General features: G+C 30.1%; 1 protein-coding gene across 1 annotated transcript in view; it reads left to right on the forward strand.

Moving 5' to 3' along the window:
- LOC142322740 (mutS protein homolog 4-like) overlaps positions 1-10,566 on the forward strand; it is a 64,546-nt gene extending 53,980 nt beyond the window's left edge. The window contains exons 14-16 of the mRNA XM_075361817.1: positions 4,814-5,028; positions 6,699-6,876; positions 9,079-10,566. Of these exons, the coding sequence (XP_075217932.1) occupies positions 4,814-5,028; positions 6,699-6,876; positions 9,079-9,576 (891 nt within the window). The 3' untranslated portion in view covers positions 9,577-10,566. The remainder of the gene's footprint in view (positions 1-4,813; positions 5,029-6,698; positions 6,877-9,078) is intronic.
- Positions 10,567-18,058: the final 7,492 nt, after the last annotated feature.

Genomic DNA, 18,058 nt, shown 5'->3' on the forward strand with positions numbered 1-18,058 from the left:
TGTCACAGTTGACATGGTGACATATAGAATTGTACATGCAACTGTGGGCAAACACACAGACCCACTGGACGATTAAAATTAATACTATGTATCAAGTAAGAAAATAAAATAATTCATTATTATATCGCATTTTTCATTTATAACTCTTATAAAGTTTTAGTTTTAACTGTAGGGGATACGGTGACTTCCTGGCCATTCTGTATATGTAGTGGCTAAATCATGTCGCATCTTTAATATATAGATTAAAAAAGTGGCTTTAAGAATAAATTTAATGAATCAATCTGGAAATATTGCAAACTACTGTTTGTAAAGCTAAGAATTTTGACTTGTTAAACTTTGTATTTATTGTATATGAATTTTAAATAAAGAGCGACTCACATATGCATTCATTAATAGCGGTTAAATTAGCTGATTTTCAGTGTAATGCACTTAATTTGGGCTTTTGATTCTGTCAATAAAAGTCATTTTCCTAAAGAGTTTTCAGATTTGTTGGTTTAATCAATACAGCACTAGCAGTTAAAAGTGTCCATTTGTATGCTTTATATTTTGTGGTGTGCACAATATACTTTGATAGTGTTATATCTCTAAAGAATGTTGTGTACTGCCATTAAAAAGCATACATAAATTATCTCAGTATCTTGTTTTGGTTTAGAACAACCTTGTAGTTTTCTAAAATAAAAAAAATTGAAAAAACTCACTTTTCAATCAATTTTACATTGGGGAACATTATTGTAGACTCTCTCAAGAGTCTTGTGATTATTACAGGGGGGATTTTCTTGGAACTGCTAGAAAGGTTCTTTTATAATATATATGTTATTCCTGCTACTGAATTTTTTTTTCAAAAATGATTGGCTTAGCCTCTATTAGAGATAACATAGAAGAAATTTACTTTCAGAGAATCATTCTGTGTTCGACATAGGCATGTTTGTTTTCAGTTTCCCTTATTTTGAAACAATGTCATTGATTTGGCAAGTGGCTTCATCTCTGAATATTATATTCTCTGCAGAATCTTCAGTGAAAGTGGCTGTTGAGGAATTGTAAACAAAAGTAAAGTAGACAAAATAACAAAAATAAAGTATCTGTGATTTTTATTTATTACTTCTTGACCAGTTAAAGATGTTATGTTTTGAAGAATAAATGCGTGTAGAGGAATTCACTTCACATTTCTTGTTTTTATCATTGCTTGTTTTATTTGTGCAGAGTTGTTAATTTTTTGTAGCTGTACTGAAAAACTCCCTGCATGCATAACTTTATTTTCTTTTTGTAATTTGATAAATAGCAAGTTAATATTTTCTTGTCCAGACTTTCTTTAAATTATTTGCAACGTGAATGAATTGTATTTTCACTAGGTGGGTCTTAACAAACTTTACAAAAAATGCTCCTCTCTGTATGTATTGTAGCAGCCATTTTTGTAAAATACATTATTTGCTCATAATGGCAGAAATATAAATTACACCAGATCTGAGCATTTTTTTTTTTTTTTGTCTTCAGTCATTTGACTGGTTTGATGCAGCTCTCCAAGATTCCCTATCTAGTGCTAGTCGTTTCATTTCAGTATACCCTCTACATCCTACATCCCTAACAATTTGTTTTACATATTCCAAACGTGGCCTGCCTACACGATTTTTCCCTTCTACCTGTCCTTCCAAAATTAAAGCGACTATTCCAGGATGCCTTAGTAAGTGGCCTATAAGTCTGTCTCTTCTTTTAACTATATTTTTCCAAATGCTTCTTTCTTCATCTATTTGCCGCAATACCTCCTCATTTGTCACTTTATCCACCCATCTGATTTTTAACATTCTCCTATAGCACCACATTTCAAAAGCTTCTAACCTTTTCTTCTCAGATACTCCCGATTGTCCAAGTTTCACTTCCATATAAAGCGACACTCCAAACATACACTTTCAAAAATCTTTTCCTGACATTTAAATTAATTTTTGATGTAAACAACTTATATTTCTTACTGAAGGCTCGTTTAGCTTGTGCTATTCGGGATTTTATATCGCTCCTGCTTCGTCCATCTTTAGTAATTCTACTTCCCAAATAACAAAATTCTTCTACCTCCATAATCTTTTCTCCTCCTATTTTCACATTCAGTGGTCCATCTTTGTTATTTCTACTACATTTCATTACTTTTGTTTTGTTCTTGTTTATTTTCATGCGATAGATCTTGCGTAGGACTTCATCTATGCCGTTCATTGTTTCTTCTAAATCCTTTTTATTCTCGGCTAGAATTACTATATCATCAGCAAATCGTAGCATCTTTATCTTTTCACCTTGTACTGTTACTTCGAATCTAAATTGTTCTTTAACATCATTAACTGCTAGTTCCATGTAAAGATTAAAAAGTAACGGAGATAGAGAACATCCTTGTCGGACTCCCTTTCTTATTATGGCTTCTTTCTTATGTTCTTCAATTGCTACTGTTGCTGTTTGGTTCCTGTACATGTTAGCAATTGTTCTTCTATCTCTGTATTTGAACCCTAATTTTTTTAAAATGCTGAACATTTTATTCCAGTCTACGTTATCGAATGCCTTTTCTAGGTCTATAAACGCCAAGTATGTTGGTTTGTTTTTCTTTAATCTTCCTTCTACTATTAATCTGAGGCCTAAAATTGCTTCCCTTGTCTGTATTCTTCACATTTATCTGCCCCTGATTTCTTTGGTATCATTACTATAACACTTTTTTTGAAGTCTGATGGAAATTCCCCTTTTTCATAAATATTACACACCAGTTTGTATAATCTATCGATCGCCTCCTCCCCTGCACTGCGCAGTAATTCTACAGGTATTCCGTCTATTCCAGGAGCCTTTCTGCCATTTAAATCTTTTAATGCTCTCTTAAATTCAGATCTCAGTATTGTTTCTCCCATTTCATCCTCCTCAACTTCCTCTTCTTCCTCTATAAAACCATTTTCTAATTCATTTCCTCCGTATAACTCTTCAATATATTCCACCCATCTATCGACTTTACCTTTCGTATTATATATAGGTGTACCATCTTTGTTTAACACATTATTAGATTTTAATTTATGTACCCCAAAATTTTCCTTAACTTTCCTGTATGCTCCGTCTATTTTACCAATGTTCATTTCTCTTTCCACTTCTGAACACTTTTCTTTAATCCACTCTTCTTTCGCCAGTTTGCACTTCCTGTTTATAGCATTTCTTAATTGCCGATAGTTCCTTTTACTTTCTTCATCATTAGCATTCTTATATTTTCTACGTTCATCCATCAGCTGCAATATATCGTCTGAAACCCAAGGTTTTCTACCAGTTCTCTTTATTCCGCCTAAGTTTGCTTCTGCTGATTTAAGAATTTCCTTTTTAACATTCTCCCATTCTTCTTCTACATTTTCTATCTTATCTTTTTTACTCAGACCTCTTGCGATGTCCTCCTCAAAAATCTTCTTTACCTCCTCTTCCTCAAGCTTCTTTAAATTCCACCGATTCATCTGACACCTTTTCTTCAGGTTTTTAAACCCCAATCTACATTTCATTATCACCAAATTATGGTCGCTATCAATGTCTGCTCCAGGGTAAGTTTTGCAGTCCACGAGTTGATTTCTAAATCTTTGCTTAACCATGATATAATCTATCTGATACCTTGCAGTATCGCCTGGCTTTTTCCAAGTGTATATTCTTCTATTATGATTTTTAAATTGGGTGTTGGCAATTACTAAATTATACTTCGTGCAAAACTCTATAAGTCGGTCCCCTCTTTCATTCCTTTTGCCCAGCCCGTATTCACCCACTATATTTCCTTCCTTGCCTTTTCCAATGCTTGCATTCCAGTCTCCAACTATTATTAAATTTTCATCTCCTTTTACGTGTTTAATTGCTTCATCAATCTCTTCGTATACAAATTCTACCTCATCATCATCATGGGCGCTTGTAGGCATATAGACGTTAACAATCGTTGTCGGTTTAGGTTTTGAATTTATCCTTATTACAATGACTCTATCGCTATGCGTCTTGAAATACTCCACTCTCCTCCCTATTTTCTTGTTCATCACGAAACCTACTCCTGCCTGCCCATTATTTGACGCTGAGTTAATTACTCTAAAGTCACCCGACCAAAAGTCGCCTTCCTCTTCCCACCGAACCTCACTAATTCCTACTATATCCACGTTTACCCTATCCATTTCCCTTTTTAAATTCTCTAGCCTACCAACCTTTTTTAAGCTTCTAACATTCCACGCTCCGACTCGTAGAATGTTATTTTTTACTTTTCTGGTGACCCCTTCCTTAGTAGTCCCCACCCGGAGATCCGAACGGGGGACTATTTTACCTCCGGAATATTTTACCAAGGAAGGCGCCTCCATTATTGCTTTTGAAAATGCAGAGCCACATTTTCTTGGAAAAAAAAACAGCTGTAGTTTTCCATTGCTTTCAGCTGCGCAGTACTCAGAGGACTGAGTAATGTTGATATGGCCGTCTAAGTCATTGTGACTTACGCCCCTAACAACTACTGAAAGAGCTGCTGCCCTCTTTCAGGAATCATTCCTTAGTCTGGCTCTCAACAGATACCTCTCCGATATGGTTGCACCTTCGGTCCAGCTACTCTGTATCCCTGAGCACTCAAGCCCCCTCACCAACGGCAAGGTCTCATGATTCATAGAGGAGGGATCTGAGCATACAAACTAAAAAATGGAAATTCTTTTATTCTGTACTTATTAAACCAAGGTATAATTTTTCAAGTCCGTAAACTACTACTCTCTTTTATTGTTGTTCTTGTGGTTATAAATATTTTACTAAAATAAAAGCTGGTGTGAGATATGCTTAAATAAAATGAACTGTTTTATTGTTATAGATGTGGCAGATGAAATACATACTTCAGTCTGCTGCTGGTGATCACTGTAGCCTTATTTTAGTTGATGAATTATGTCGTGGAACATGTAGCGAAGAAGGTACTGCAATTGCATGGGCACTTTGTCAAGAATTAGCTGCATTGAATGCTTTTACATTCTTTACTACTCACTTTAATTTTCTTACTCAGCTTGAGTATGTTCATTCTAACATTACAAAGTAATTATGCTCTTTTACTATTTATTATTCCTAAAATTAATTTTTCTACAACCAATCATTAATTCTGATTATTAATCTATGAGCTGAGTATGTATTTTAGTGGAGTTCTAACTGAAAGATTTATATTTCAGATGGATTCTTCCACAAAGGTTAAAATCTTAGACATTATTTTAGTACCTGGAAATAAAGCACTTTATTACCTTATACTTTATGAAAAATTATTGATTCAGTTATGTGTTGCTTCAGTTCAGGGTTAAAGTACTCTGATCTCTCAAGGAGTTGAGTAGGATGGGTAAGCTATAGGAACCACTTCATGAATATTTTTATAATGAATTTCCAGTTGGTTTTACCTTGTTTATGATCTTTAGATGTAATAGAGACACATGTTAGCTTGTTACTTATGTAAGGTTTCTAATAGTTGTGAATGTCATTCAGAATTATTTTTTTAAAATTACTTTGTTCTAAGGAAATGATGATTTTATTATTCTTTGTTTTTCTCATAAAAAAATAATTGCATTAAAACAGTAAGCAAGGAGGAGGTTTGTGTAATGAATTAATTAGTTAGTTGTTTTAAAAAAAAAAATCTTAAATATTATTTTTATCAGTGTTTATATTACATTTTGGATTAAGATTTACTAATATATTTTAAGTAAAAATAAAACTTCTTGTTACTTTATATTTTTTAAGTATAATAGTTTACAATAATATATATAGATAGATAATTATTTTTTTTTTTAATTAGAAAAGGAGTTATAAAGGATAGAAATAAGTGATAGCAATATAGGAAGGTGACAAAGGTTAAAATGTTCAATTTATGTTACAATTTTCAGTACCTTGCCAGTTAAGATGTGTTATTTTGCATGCATTTATGGGTAGTGAGACAACTGCCCTGATACAATCCAGTTCATTTGATGCATCTTAGTAATGGTCATCAGACTGTGACACTAATTGAAAAATTTAACTCAGAGTCATTTTATTTATTCAGTAGATGAACCGATGAATTATGATACATTTCAGATGTTGCAAATGACAAATCCATGTGTTCAAGATTTTTAATGATTGTAGATTGTTTTTATTGGGTTTTGTAGGTGGTAAATTGATAGGCCTGTAAAAAATATTGATTAATATAATTTTTTTTAATATGAACAAAAATGTCATGATATTAAACTTCTAGTTAATCAAGAATTAAAAAAAAAATCATGCTATACTATTTAAAAATTAGTGTTGAATATGAACTGCATACCACTAATGATAGCTTTAAATGATTATAAAATGACAACTGAAAACTGTAATATGAGTAACATAGTTAAAAAGTTAGTTTTCCGATTAAAAATGAGCATCATTAGATTTCAGTAAGACTATTTTTGAGTTGATCTTTATAATAACATTAGAATACAGCTATTATTATCACTTGTTGCAAATGTAAACTGTTGAAAATGATATTGTTGTTAGTATGTGGCATATGGTAAACATCCAGTTATTTGAATTGGATTTCTAATATTTCTATGTTACAGTAAGTTTTGTTTACTTAGAGAACATTAACCAATTTCTTCACTGGAAAATTGGCATGAAGTTATAAATATCTTTAATTACATACATCCGCATAAAATTAAATCCATAGTGGTAATTATTCTGATTAAAGTAATTTATTTGTTATTTTGTTTCTTTAGTTGGCATTTTGAGGTAGAAGAATGTGAACATGGTCGATTAATATACACACATAAACTACTATCTGGTGCCAATAAGGTTTCAAGTTATGGAATACAGCTGGCTAAACAAACTTCTCTTCCAAATTCTGTTTTGAAATTCATTTTAGAATTTTATAATGAGTTATCTTCTATGAAACAAGTAAGATACTTGTGAAAGGATTCACAAAAAATGTCAAACCTAAAAATTAGCAATATCTTAATTTTTATTTCAAGTGATGTGTGTGATTCAGGAATGATTTTATCTGTTAATGTTTTAATTTTAAGTAGGCTGTCAAAGTATGTGGATAATCTAAATGTAAGATTGTCTGAAATATTTTTGCTCAAGAGAATATGTCACCTTCAAAAAAATGAAATGTTTTATCTGTAAAATTTATTAAATATTTGCTAATACGTTCTCCTAGTACTATGTTGTTTTTTTTTTAAACAATTTTTATTATATGTAGAAAGGTTGTCAGTAGTTCTCATAAGTTAGTCCAACGAAACATTAATATATCTTTTGATGACTGTACATTACTGCTAAATTATAGTTATAAATAGATGAATAATTACTTTTTCACATCGATATGATATACATCATTCTTCTGAATTCATTACATTATATGTGTTTTTTTTTTAATATAATAATTAAATCCTAATGGTACACAATAACAACTACATTAATCAGTTAACACATTTGTAATAGAAATAATAAATACAATACATATACTGAAAATTATTTATGAATTTGGCAAAAAACTTTTACAATATGAGTTAACATTCTTGTTCTTTTTTTGGTGCCATACTCAGATAAGCATTGCAATCTTAACTTTTTCAAATGCTATTCAAAACATTTAACTGTAGCATCTGGCTTTACCACTTCTGCAATCATTTGACCATGATGTCCTTCTTCCAGATGATCTTTTACCTTTAATTTTACCCTAAACTATAAGATGTAGAATTTGGTATTTTCCCTCATTTCTCAAAACATCCCCAACGAGGATGTTACTCTTGCTAACTTACTCTTTAAGACTTTGGAAGTTGATGACCCCACGGTCGTAGCCTCTGTAGTTTTTCTTCCCACTACACACAGAGCTACTGAACAGTTTATATTATACATATAACCTACATCAAGAACATATACCCTTGCACAACACCCTACACCTTTTCTTTTTACACTTACTCTCGGTGGTGTTGCAACACCGTACTAAATGCAACCATAACCCAAGGTGGAAACTATCATGCTGATGGGTGGATGGCTCTATGTAGTGAATCTTGAACAGTGTTCTCTGAGAGCGCATGAGTGAACCCAGTTATATTTAGCTCTAGCCTCTGTACACGTGGGCTCTGCAGAGGTGATCCTATATTTCCCCGGTACTCGTGGGACCACAATTAGTATTCCACAGAAAACCCCCATGATGGTTGGTAGTCCATCTGAAAAAAACCACCAACATTAGTCTTGTGAAAAGACCTCAACCAGCTTTGTCTGATGACGATAATTGTCCCAAGGTTAATAACAATTTAAGTGGTGACAAATCACACCTGCAATATGCTAATGTCAGATTTGTAGTATGGAATAATCAGGAAGGTGGAGTCCTCTTCATAAGATCTCACCTTTCCTGATTAATAAGGTAGTAAAGATTCAAACAGCTCCCCAAGAACATAAGAAAGTTGAGACTGATAGAGACTTTCAGTGATGAGCAGAGTCGATTGCTCTTACGTCTAACCAGTATGTGCGCTATAATTATAAGTGCGGTATGTCATAAAACATTAAATACTAACCATGGAGTAATTTTTTGGCAGGATCTTCTTGAGATTGACATTAGTGAAATTGCTTTAGGGCTTTGTCCCCAAGGTGTACCTGTAAATGTGTATAATAGTTTTAGCTTATTGAGTAGTTTTTATGATGTTTTGAGTTGCTATATTACTATATATACTATTACTATAGTAATTTTTACAAGTTTGACATGGAATGCAGTCTGAAAGTGAATCACAATAAAGAATTTCTACTTGGCATCTTCCTTGTTTTATTTCTAGTATAATTTTTGTAGTTTTGATTGGTGATCTCAAAAAGGTATATATTGAAAAACAGTTTTCACCATAGTTTACTGGAAAATCATTTATCATTTAACCATTTTTTGATTTAAAAAATTAAAATTGGATTCAAGATGTTAAATAGAAGTTACTCAAACTTGTGTAAATAGTATTTTGTTAGGTACTAAAATCATCATGTATCAGTCATTTATTTATTCTCAGTTTTGTGCTGCCATGTTTAAAAACAAGGCTTCATGTCAAAAAGTCATGTTTTCTTACTGTTTTATATACATTCATATATATTTCATTATTTTTTTCTTTTAACTTTCAGGCAGTCACAAGTAATTTGGATAGTGAAATAGAATCAAATCAACAGTTCATAGATATATTATCAAATAAAATTATTGATTTGATTGACAATGGAAAATCATCTGAAGAAATAATTTATGTGTTAGAAGAACTTAGTACAAGTAAAAATCATGTAGCATCATTTAACTCACAGGATTCAATAAATTATAGGGAACAAGATGCTGAATGTAATGATGATAATAATAATGATAATGGTAGCTCTTATAACTTACATGAGAGAATGTACAATGTTGAAGTGCAACTAGAAGAATTAGATGTGGTTATTAATAATATTGATGATGATGATAATAATTCTGATAGTATTAAAGATAATAATGAACCGTTTACTACACAAGATTGTGTTGACATGTTGGAAGATAGTACAGTACAAATTGGAAATAGTGAAATGGTTGTAGATGAAACTGTTGATAGATTAAATTTAACTGAAACTGTAAAAGAAGGGAATTTACATGTAGATTAAGATTAATTATATACTTTAAATCCTGGCATATAAGTCAATATTTTGGAACCTAAAGTACAAAAAATTTCAGTAAGACCTCATTTCACCAGGATAGCTGAAAACCGAACGAAATCTTTCAGTAGCTGTAACTCACAAATGAAGCATTTTAGGACATTGTTTATATGAACTCTTTCCATTATTTTGATGAGTAAAATAGTTTATGAAACTCCTGGGGGAACTTCGTGATAATTTTTTACAAAATATTTTTCGTGATTAAAGGGTTATTGCTATTGTTATCCTGTAGCTTCTTTAAGTTGCCATTATTCAACCCTTTAATGATGCCATCATTCATTAATGAAAACCGATGACCTCTAAGGATTCAACAGTCACCCTGGGAGCATCTAATTAATAATCTACCTTTCACCAGAAATGAACAAGATGTTTTGTTTTAAATTAAAAAATAACATTGATTTTTCCCATATTAATTTTATATCAGCATTTCCACTTTGATATGACTGTATATTAGAAAATTCCAGGATTTTGTGTTTGAATTTAATAATTTTTAATGTAATTGAAGGATATAAAAATGTCAGTTTAATCCAGAATAATAATGTTCTCCAAAGACATAATTTTACCTGGTATGGGCTTCACATGAATTTATCTGGTAAAGGGATTATATGTAGTGCAATTGCTATGTTATTTCTGCTAATTGAATCTTTTTACTAAACAGGTTAATACTGTATATAACAAAACTATCCAACCAGACAAAAATCCACGTGAAATTTTTCAGTAGCTAATGTACAGATTTCATAAATTTTGAAGTTTACTTTCTATGGCACATTTCAAAAATATTAAATTGAACACATGCTAAATTTCTATAAACTAAAAGTTATCTAACTTTTAAAAAAAATTCACCATATCTATGTTGAATTTTTTTTCTATCATAATGATAAAAAAGTGATTTAAAAAAGCTATATCTAGCTAGTTTAACTATCTGGAATGTTTACAACTGTAAATCATACAATTTATTGTTTCAACTGAGTTGAAGATAATATTAATAATTAGTTCATAAATAAATCAACATTTGTTAATTTGTAATTAAAATTTAAAATAGATAAAACTAATTCATAAAACAAGATGTTTATGCAAATAAATAATATAAAATAAATGTTTTTGAAAAATATACATTAGTAATTTTTGTTTTATTTTTAACTCATAAATATGTCATATAATTTCTAAGTAATCATTTTATTTAAAGGGGAAAATACATATCCATATATATTATAAAACATAAAAAAAAAAATAAACCAAATGATAACAGTAGAATTGCTAATCAGCAATGAAAGCTGAATCTCTTCTTTAAATGTAGACTTAAGTACATATATATGAATGTATTGTGTGTGTGTGTGTGTGTGTGTGTGTGTGTGTGTGTGTGTGTGTGTGTGTGTGTGCAAATTTATTTAACTGAATACAAAAACTAGAGTACTGTAATTAGAACAAAGTCAAATAAATTGCAGTAATTTATTTTTGATCAAAATCATAAATACATAAGATTTACAACATATTTCAATATAAGGATACAATAGATGATTAAAAATATTTTTGACATAATTGCGCTATGACAAATTGCGATTTCTGATTATTCAAGAAGTGGTTATTAACTGGAATGAATATTCAGTTTTTATTCTAAGAGGCACCACTGGCTATCCAGAGAGAATTTCAGATTATTCAAGTTGTATATCTGCTATTTGTGAATATGCCAGTATTACATACAGTGTTGGGTCGTTGTGAATTAATGGAAAATTGCAACAAAAAGTAAAATTCTTCCTGTCGTCAAACATGGTGATAGAATGAAAAAAAAATCAAAGTGAACATTAAATTACAACTCTGGGAAAAGATTAAAATCTTATTATTAAAAATAATGTTTACTCAGTTGATCCCATTTTCAGAGAGTGACAGCTTGGCAATGGTGACCATGAAATAACTGATCATTTACCTGAGGAAATGGTAAAAGATACCTTCCTGTGTTTTATTTGATGGAGGTATAGCTAAAGAAATATTTGGTGATGACTTAAAAGTTTCAGATTGTTGTGCAATTGCTAAAAAAGCCATTCTTTGTCCCAAAAATTCAGATGTAGACTACTTAATTGAGATTGTTCTAAATCTTTTAGAAAGAGACAAGTGGATATTTAAGTGCAGCCTCCATTATGATGGAAAAAATACTGAAGAGTATTATCCAGAAGAATTTCTAAATGAGCAAACTCCTTCAGGAATGCCTGTTCATGAGCTGAAATTAAAGGTAGGAGCTGTCATCATGCTTTTGAGAAATCTTAATACAGAACAAAATTTGTTTGCAGTGGAACAAGGTTGATAGTCAAACTAAAACCAAATTTGATTATTACAGAAGTAATAACTGGTTTATTGTCAGGTGAAATGGTTTTCATTCCCCGAATTGATCTTGTACCTACTAATACCAATCTTCCCTTTATATTAAAAAGATGTTTTCTGCAAAACTTACATTTGCAATGACAATCAATAAACTGCAAAGTCAAACACTGGAAAAAGTAGGTGTTTGACTTTTTTTTCCACTTTGGGAAGGTAACACCTTCGTGAACTGGGAAAAAAACATCAGTTTGGGAAGGTAACACCTTCTCAAACTGTTCTCAAACTGTGTTTGGCTATGGACAGCTATATGTTGTGTCAACATATAGAAGATTTGATGACATGAAAGTTCAAATTGTGCATGGACCAGAGCAAGGCAAGTTACTTCCAGATTCAGAAAAAATATTGACAAAAAAATTGTTTTTAAAGAAATTTTACCATGTACCAAATTACAACATATTACAGCGCTGATACAAAATAAATTGTAAATAATGAGTAATGTAAGGAATTTAAATTGAGAAATAAAAGTATTCAAAACATCTTCAGAGTTAGGACTATTTTAAAACTGAAACTAAAAAATACGATTTTTAGGAAAACCAGTAGCCTCTTGGCATTTTTCTATCAAAGAAAACAGCATTTATTGTTTAGAATATGGGTGAATTATAATATACTGCAAATTGTAATGCCAATTGTATTTTTTTTGCAAAGTGCTTTATTGCTAGTATCTGTGTAAAACTTACAAAAAAAATTATCATAAAGTAAACAAAAAGGAAGACATGTTATTCTTCTAACAGTAATTTATATGGAAACCGGAATTTATGCATAAAACTTAAAAAATATACCTCACAACCAAAATATGATGTTTATTTTCTGATAATTTTCAACACTGAAAAATCAAATAACCGACTAGCACTGTGGGTGCAGGGTGGCAGGCGACCATTAATGACATATCTAGGGGTCATAAGCTTTCATTTAAAAAATTTGGCGAAATCAGTCCATTGGTTTGGGGCTGTGTATATATATATAAACATTATATACTACTGTATCAAATATTTTAAAAACAAACTTTAATAATAAAAATACAACTTTAATTTAAATAAATATACATAATAAAAATACATTCATTTTACAGGTTTATGACCAGAATTTTATTATTACATTTTGATTTAGTACTAAACAATACATGTAAAATAAAAAATTGAGAAAAATTAAATAAAAAAATTAAAATAAATTAAATCAAAAAAATTTACATTTTCATTCAGTAAAATTTATTTTTCAACACAAAAATATAAGAAATAATTATTATAACTAAATTAAATTTACAAAGTTTTATCTAGTTACCAAAATATCATACAGTAATGATTTTCAAAATGGGAAAGTTCTCAATTGATTGAAAATCAAGTAATTCTTTACCCATTCTGAAACTAACTTTTTCAGCTCACCAATGACAAAAAAGAATAAAATAAATTACAATCATTGAATTTAATTACTTATCAGTAGTAGCATTAGCTTAAAAAATATATTTTGTACGGAAATTAAATAACTACAAGAAAAGGTAATAGGGAACAACAAATGCCCTCAATTTTTTATTGTCTGGAACAAGTTACAATGATTCAAAATCATCACCTTAGATACAATAAGCCAAATATTGAAAAAAAATGTAATTTGTTTTGAAAGAATCCTTGTATTCTAATACAGAAGATATCAAGTTGCGAATAAATAAATCATTTGTTTTAATTCTTTATAATGATACATTGACAAAATCAACAACAATAAGACTGTGCAAAGATCATTGTCAAGAAATAAATTGAATAGCAAGAATAATGTATTTTCCAAAACAATACAGTCTGTTCATATATATGAAAAAAAGAAACAAAAAATTTTTTTAAAAAAATTAACATAAAAAATAACAGTAACATAAGAATTGTTAAAAGTAACAAAAAAAAAGTAATTCTGGGTTTCCTTTATCTGGTAATGTATTTTTATAATGTATATAAAGAGAGAAGAAAGCCCAGAAATGAAACACCCAGTTAACACCTTTGTTTTGTATGGGATAACATAGTACACTAGTATACTAAGTAATTTGCAAATATATTTTTTTTCATTTATGAAATTGTAAATTTCAATATATGCTAGTACAATTGTTGAGTTCATCTCAAAATTTTAATTTTTTTTTTTTTTTTTTAGAATTCCCTTAAGTATGTAGAATTAGATATGACAAGAAAGCCCAGCTTTCTAGTTTCATTCAATTATTATCTAAGCCCTTTTAAATGTTTGCTTATCCCTGGATAAGAAACATAATTTTTTGACAAGAATTATTTGTGTTTTAATGTTATTCTGGTAAAGCTTTTCCTATAAGTAAATATTCTAATCAGAACAATATATAATGTAGCTTGTATCAGGAGTACGTAAGTGCCGTTCCACAGATAATAAAGAAACTACCTGTTAACGCTATATAGTTCAAGGGAAATAACAATTTGGAAGCTGTTAATGGAGGTTATTTGCATACTTTTATACATGTTAAACACTGATTTATAAAATTCAGGGTATTTTTTTTTATGAATTCTGTTATTTATAAAACCTTATCAACAGAGAAATATTGATTTTTTTTTAAAGGAGATTATATTTATTTTGTTTTAAATAAAATGAAAGGAAAATTTTTAAATTAATTATTAAAAATTGTTTAGTTGACATAATAAATATTGTTTCTCGGAAAAAGATATTTTGAATATATTGGTTGGGAGATTTTTTAAATGCAGTAATTTATTAAAAATGGCAATGGAAGCACAAGGCCAAAGTTATTCAGTCACACAGTAATAGTTATATTGTCTGTTTCAATTGAGTCAGATATTCTATTATTTTAGAAGTGACTTATTTTTAGTAAAAGATTCACATTCATAAGATAAAAATTTGAATAAGACAGAATTTTTAATACAAGTTACAAATTGATCCACATGATAATGAGCACTGACAGATTGTCAGTGCTCATTATCATGAGCACGCTCATTATCATTATCATGCTCATTATCATGGCCATCAGATTGATGGCCAGTATTTTATCCTGAAGGCCCATTCTGATTTTTTGTAAAAGTCCCTTTTTTTTGTCTTCAGTCATTTGACTGGTTTGATGCAGCTCTCCAAGATTCCCTATCTAGTGCTAGTCGTTTCATTTCAGTATACCCTCTACATCCTACATCCCTAACAATTTGTTTTACATATTCCAAACGTGGCCTGCCTACACAATTTTTTCCTTCTACCTGTCCTTCAATATTGAAGCGACTATTCCAGGATGCCTTAGTATGTGGCCTATAAGTCTGTCTCTTCTTTTAACTATATTTTTCCAAATGCTTCTTTCTTCATCTATTTGTCGCAATAACAATTCATTTGTCACTTTATCCACCCATCCGATTTTTAACATTCTCCTATAGCACCGGATTTCAAAAGCTTCTAATCTTTTCTTCTCAGATACTCCAATCGTCCAAGTTTCACTTCGATATAAAGTGACACTCCAAACATACACTTTCAAAAATCTTTTCCTGACATTTAAATTAATTTTTGATGTAAACAAATTATATTTCTTACTGAACGCTCCCTCCTCTATGAATCATGAGACCTTGCCGTTGGTGAGGGGGCTTGAGTGCTCAGGGATACAGAGTAGCTGGACCGAAGGTGCAACCATATCGGAGAGGTATCTGTTGAGAGCCAGACTAAGGAATGATTCCTGAAAGAGGGCAGCAGCTCTTTCAGTAGTTGTTAGGGGCGTGAGTCAGGACGACTTTAACGGCCGTATCAACATCACTCAGTCCTCTGAGTACTGCGCAGCTGAAAGCAATGGAAAACTACAGCTGTTTAGCTTGTGCTATTCGGCATTTTATATCGCTCCTGCTTCGTCCATCTTTAGTAATTCTACTTCCCAAATAACAAAATTCTTCTACCTCCATAATCTTTTCTCCTCCTATTTTAACATTCAGCGGTCCATCTTTGCTATTTCTACTACATTTCATTACTTCTGTTTTGTTCTTGTTTATTTTCATGCGATAGTTCTTGCGTAGGACTTCATCTATGCCGTTCATTGTTTCTTCTAAATCCTTTTTACTCTCGGCTAGAATTACTATATTATCAGCAAATCGTAGCATCTTTATCTTTTCACCTTGTACTGTTACTCCGAATCTAAATTGTTCTTTAACATCATTAACTGCTAGTTCCATGTAAAGATTAAAAAGTAACAGAGATAGGGAACATCCTTGTCAAACTCCCTTTCTTATTACGGCTTCTTTCTTATGTTCTTCAATTATTACTGTTGCTCTTTGGTTCCTGTACATGTTAGCAATTGTTCTTCTATCTCTGTATTTGAACCCTAATTTTTTTAAAATGCTGAACATTTTATTCCAGTCTACGTTATCGAATGCCTTTTCTAGGTCTATAAACGCCAAGTATGTTGGTTTGTTTTTCTTTAATCTTCCTTCTACTATTAATCTGAGACCTAAAATTGCTTCCATTGTCCCTATACTTTTCCTAAAACCAAATTGGTCTTCTAACACTTCTTCCACACTCCTCTCAATTCTCAATTCTAAAAAGTAAAAGTCCCAATAATATTAAATTTCAGATGATAAAATATGAATATATAATAAATGTTTGGTAATAATAAGCTTATCATTTTATTAAGATGCTTTATTTTGGTACTGTTTGATTTTATTGCAAATGAAATCAATTAATTGTTCTTTAAGAATTTATCATTTAACAGGTTACCTAGAAATTTCAAAATGGGCAATTGAGACACTAGTATTGTCATTAAAATGGTAATATTATGTGTGCAATATACAGTTGCACATCTACCTGATAAGCATATTAAAAGAGTCTTATTAGAATTTGAAGTCAGAGAGTTGCAATCAACATAATAAACGAGTTTTTGAACTGCCAGCATATTTTCTAGTCCTAAGAATAGTCTTCAGATATAAATATGAGTATATAGTACTGCCTACAAATAAGATAATAATGAATGGTTTGGTAATTTCATTAATAAGTAAGAACAAGCAACTATAGTTTACTTTTAGTTTTTCTAATACTGTGGTAATTAGATTAATCACACTTCATTGATAGAAATTGAGGAATTTAATCTAATGTTACTGAGAAGCAGAATCTGTTTTTCATAATTTTCACATATACTTTACAAAATTCAGGTATTTCCAAAATTGATAATATCTGAATTTTGTAAATTGAATGAAGTATCTTTCTTTTTCTTTATCATAACCTTGTAGTGTTATCCTACTGCCATTTTCTGTGCTCATTTTGCTCTTCAGCCAGTTTTCTCCTATTTTAACTTGCTAATATATATTGTTCTCTCTTCTGAATATACTTTTCTATTAATTTCTGGTCTTGCCTTCATGCATCTGACTTATAAAACAAAGATAGATGTGATTAAAGGATGTATTAATTTACAATATAAACATGAAATTAAGGTAGATATATGAAGATACCAAATACATAAAATAATACAAAATAATTTAAATTTAGAAAGCAGTACTGAAGATTGAGCAAATTTTTATGTATGAGTTGAACTGGCTGTAGAAAATGTAAGTTTTTAAAAAATTTTTATTTAATATTATTTAAAAATTGTTCCTTGTTTAAGAATTAATTAATATTTTTTTAAATTTTGTAGATATCAGTCTATGTAATTTACACTTATGGGTATCAAATAATGATCTAGAGTCCACTTTCAGTAAATTGATGTAAGATCCATTCTTAAATTAAAAGAGAGAATAGTAGTAGCATTTATAATTTCTTTTAAATTAGTGATGAGAATTTCATTAAAATGCTAACTCTATATTAAAAATACAAATTTTAACTTCTTGGGTTACAACCAGAAATAAAAATACTGGTTTTCAATCAAACCATTGTAGTTTGAAATACCAGAAAAGAATTTATTAATATATCTGCTTCAAAAGTATACGTATTAACAGCAGTAGAATCCTTTTGTATTTTTTATGGTTTTACTCTAAATCTATTTTTAACTTTAATAACTTTCTGTATGTTTAACTTTATTTGAATTAGATGTTATATTATCATTTATACTGTTTATTGGAGTATTGATAATTATATTCCATTTGTATGTTGCAATCTG

The sequence above is a fragment of the Lycorma delicatula genome, chromosome 4 (assembly GCF_047948215.1).
Source record: "Lycorma delicatula isolate Av1 chromosome 4, ASM4794821v1, whole genome shotgun sequence".
Classification (NCBI taxonomy): domain Eukaryota; kingdom Metazoa; phylum Arthropoda; class Insecta; order Hemiptera; family Fulgoridae; genus Lycorma; species Lycorma delicatula.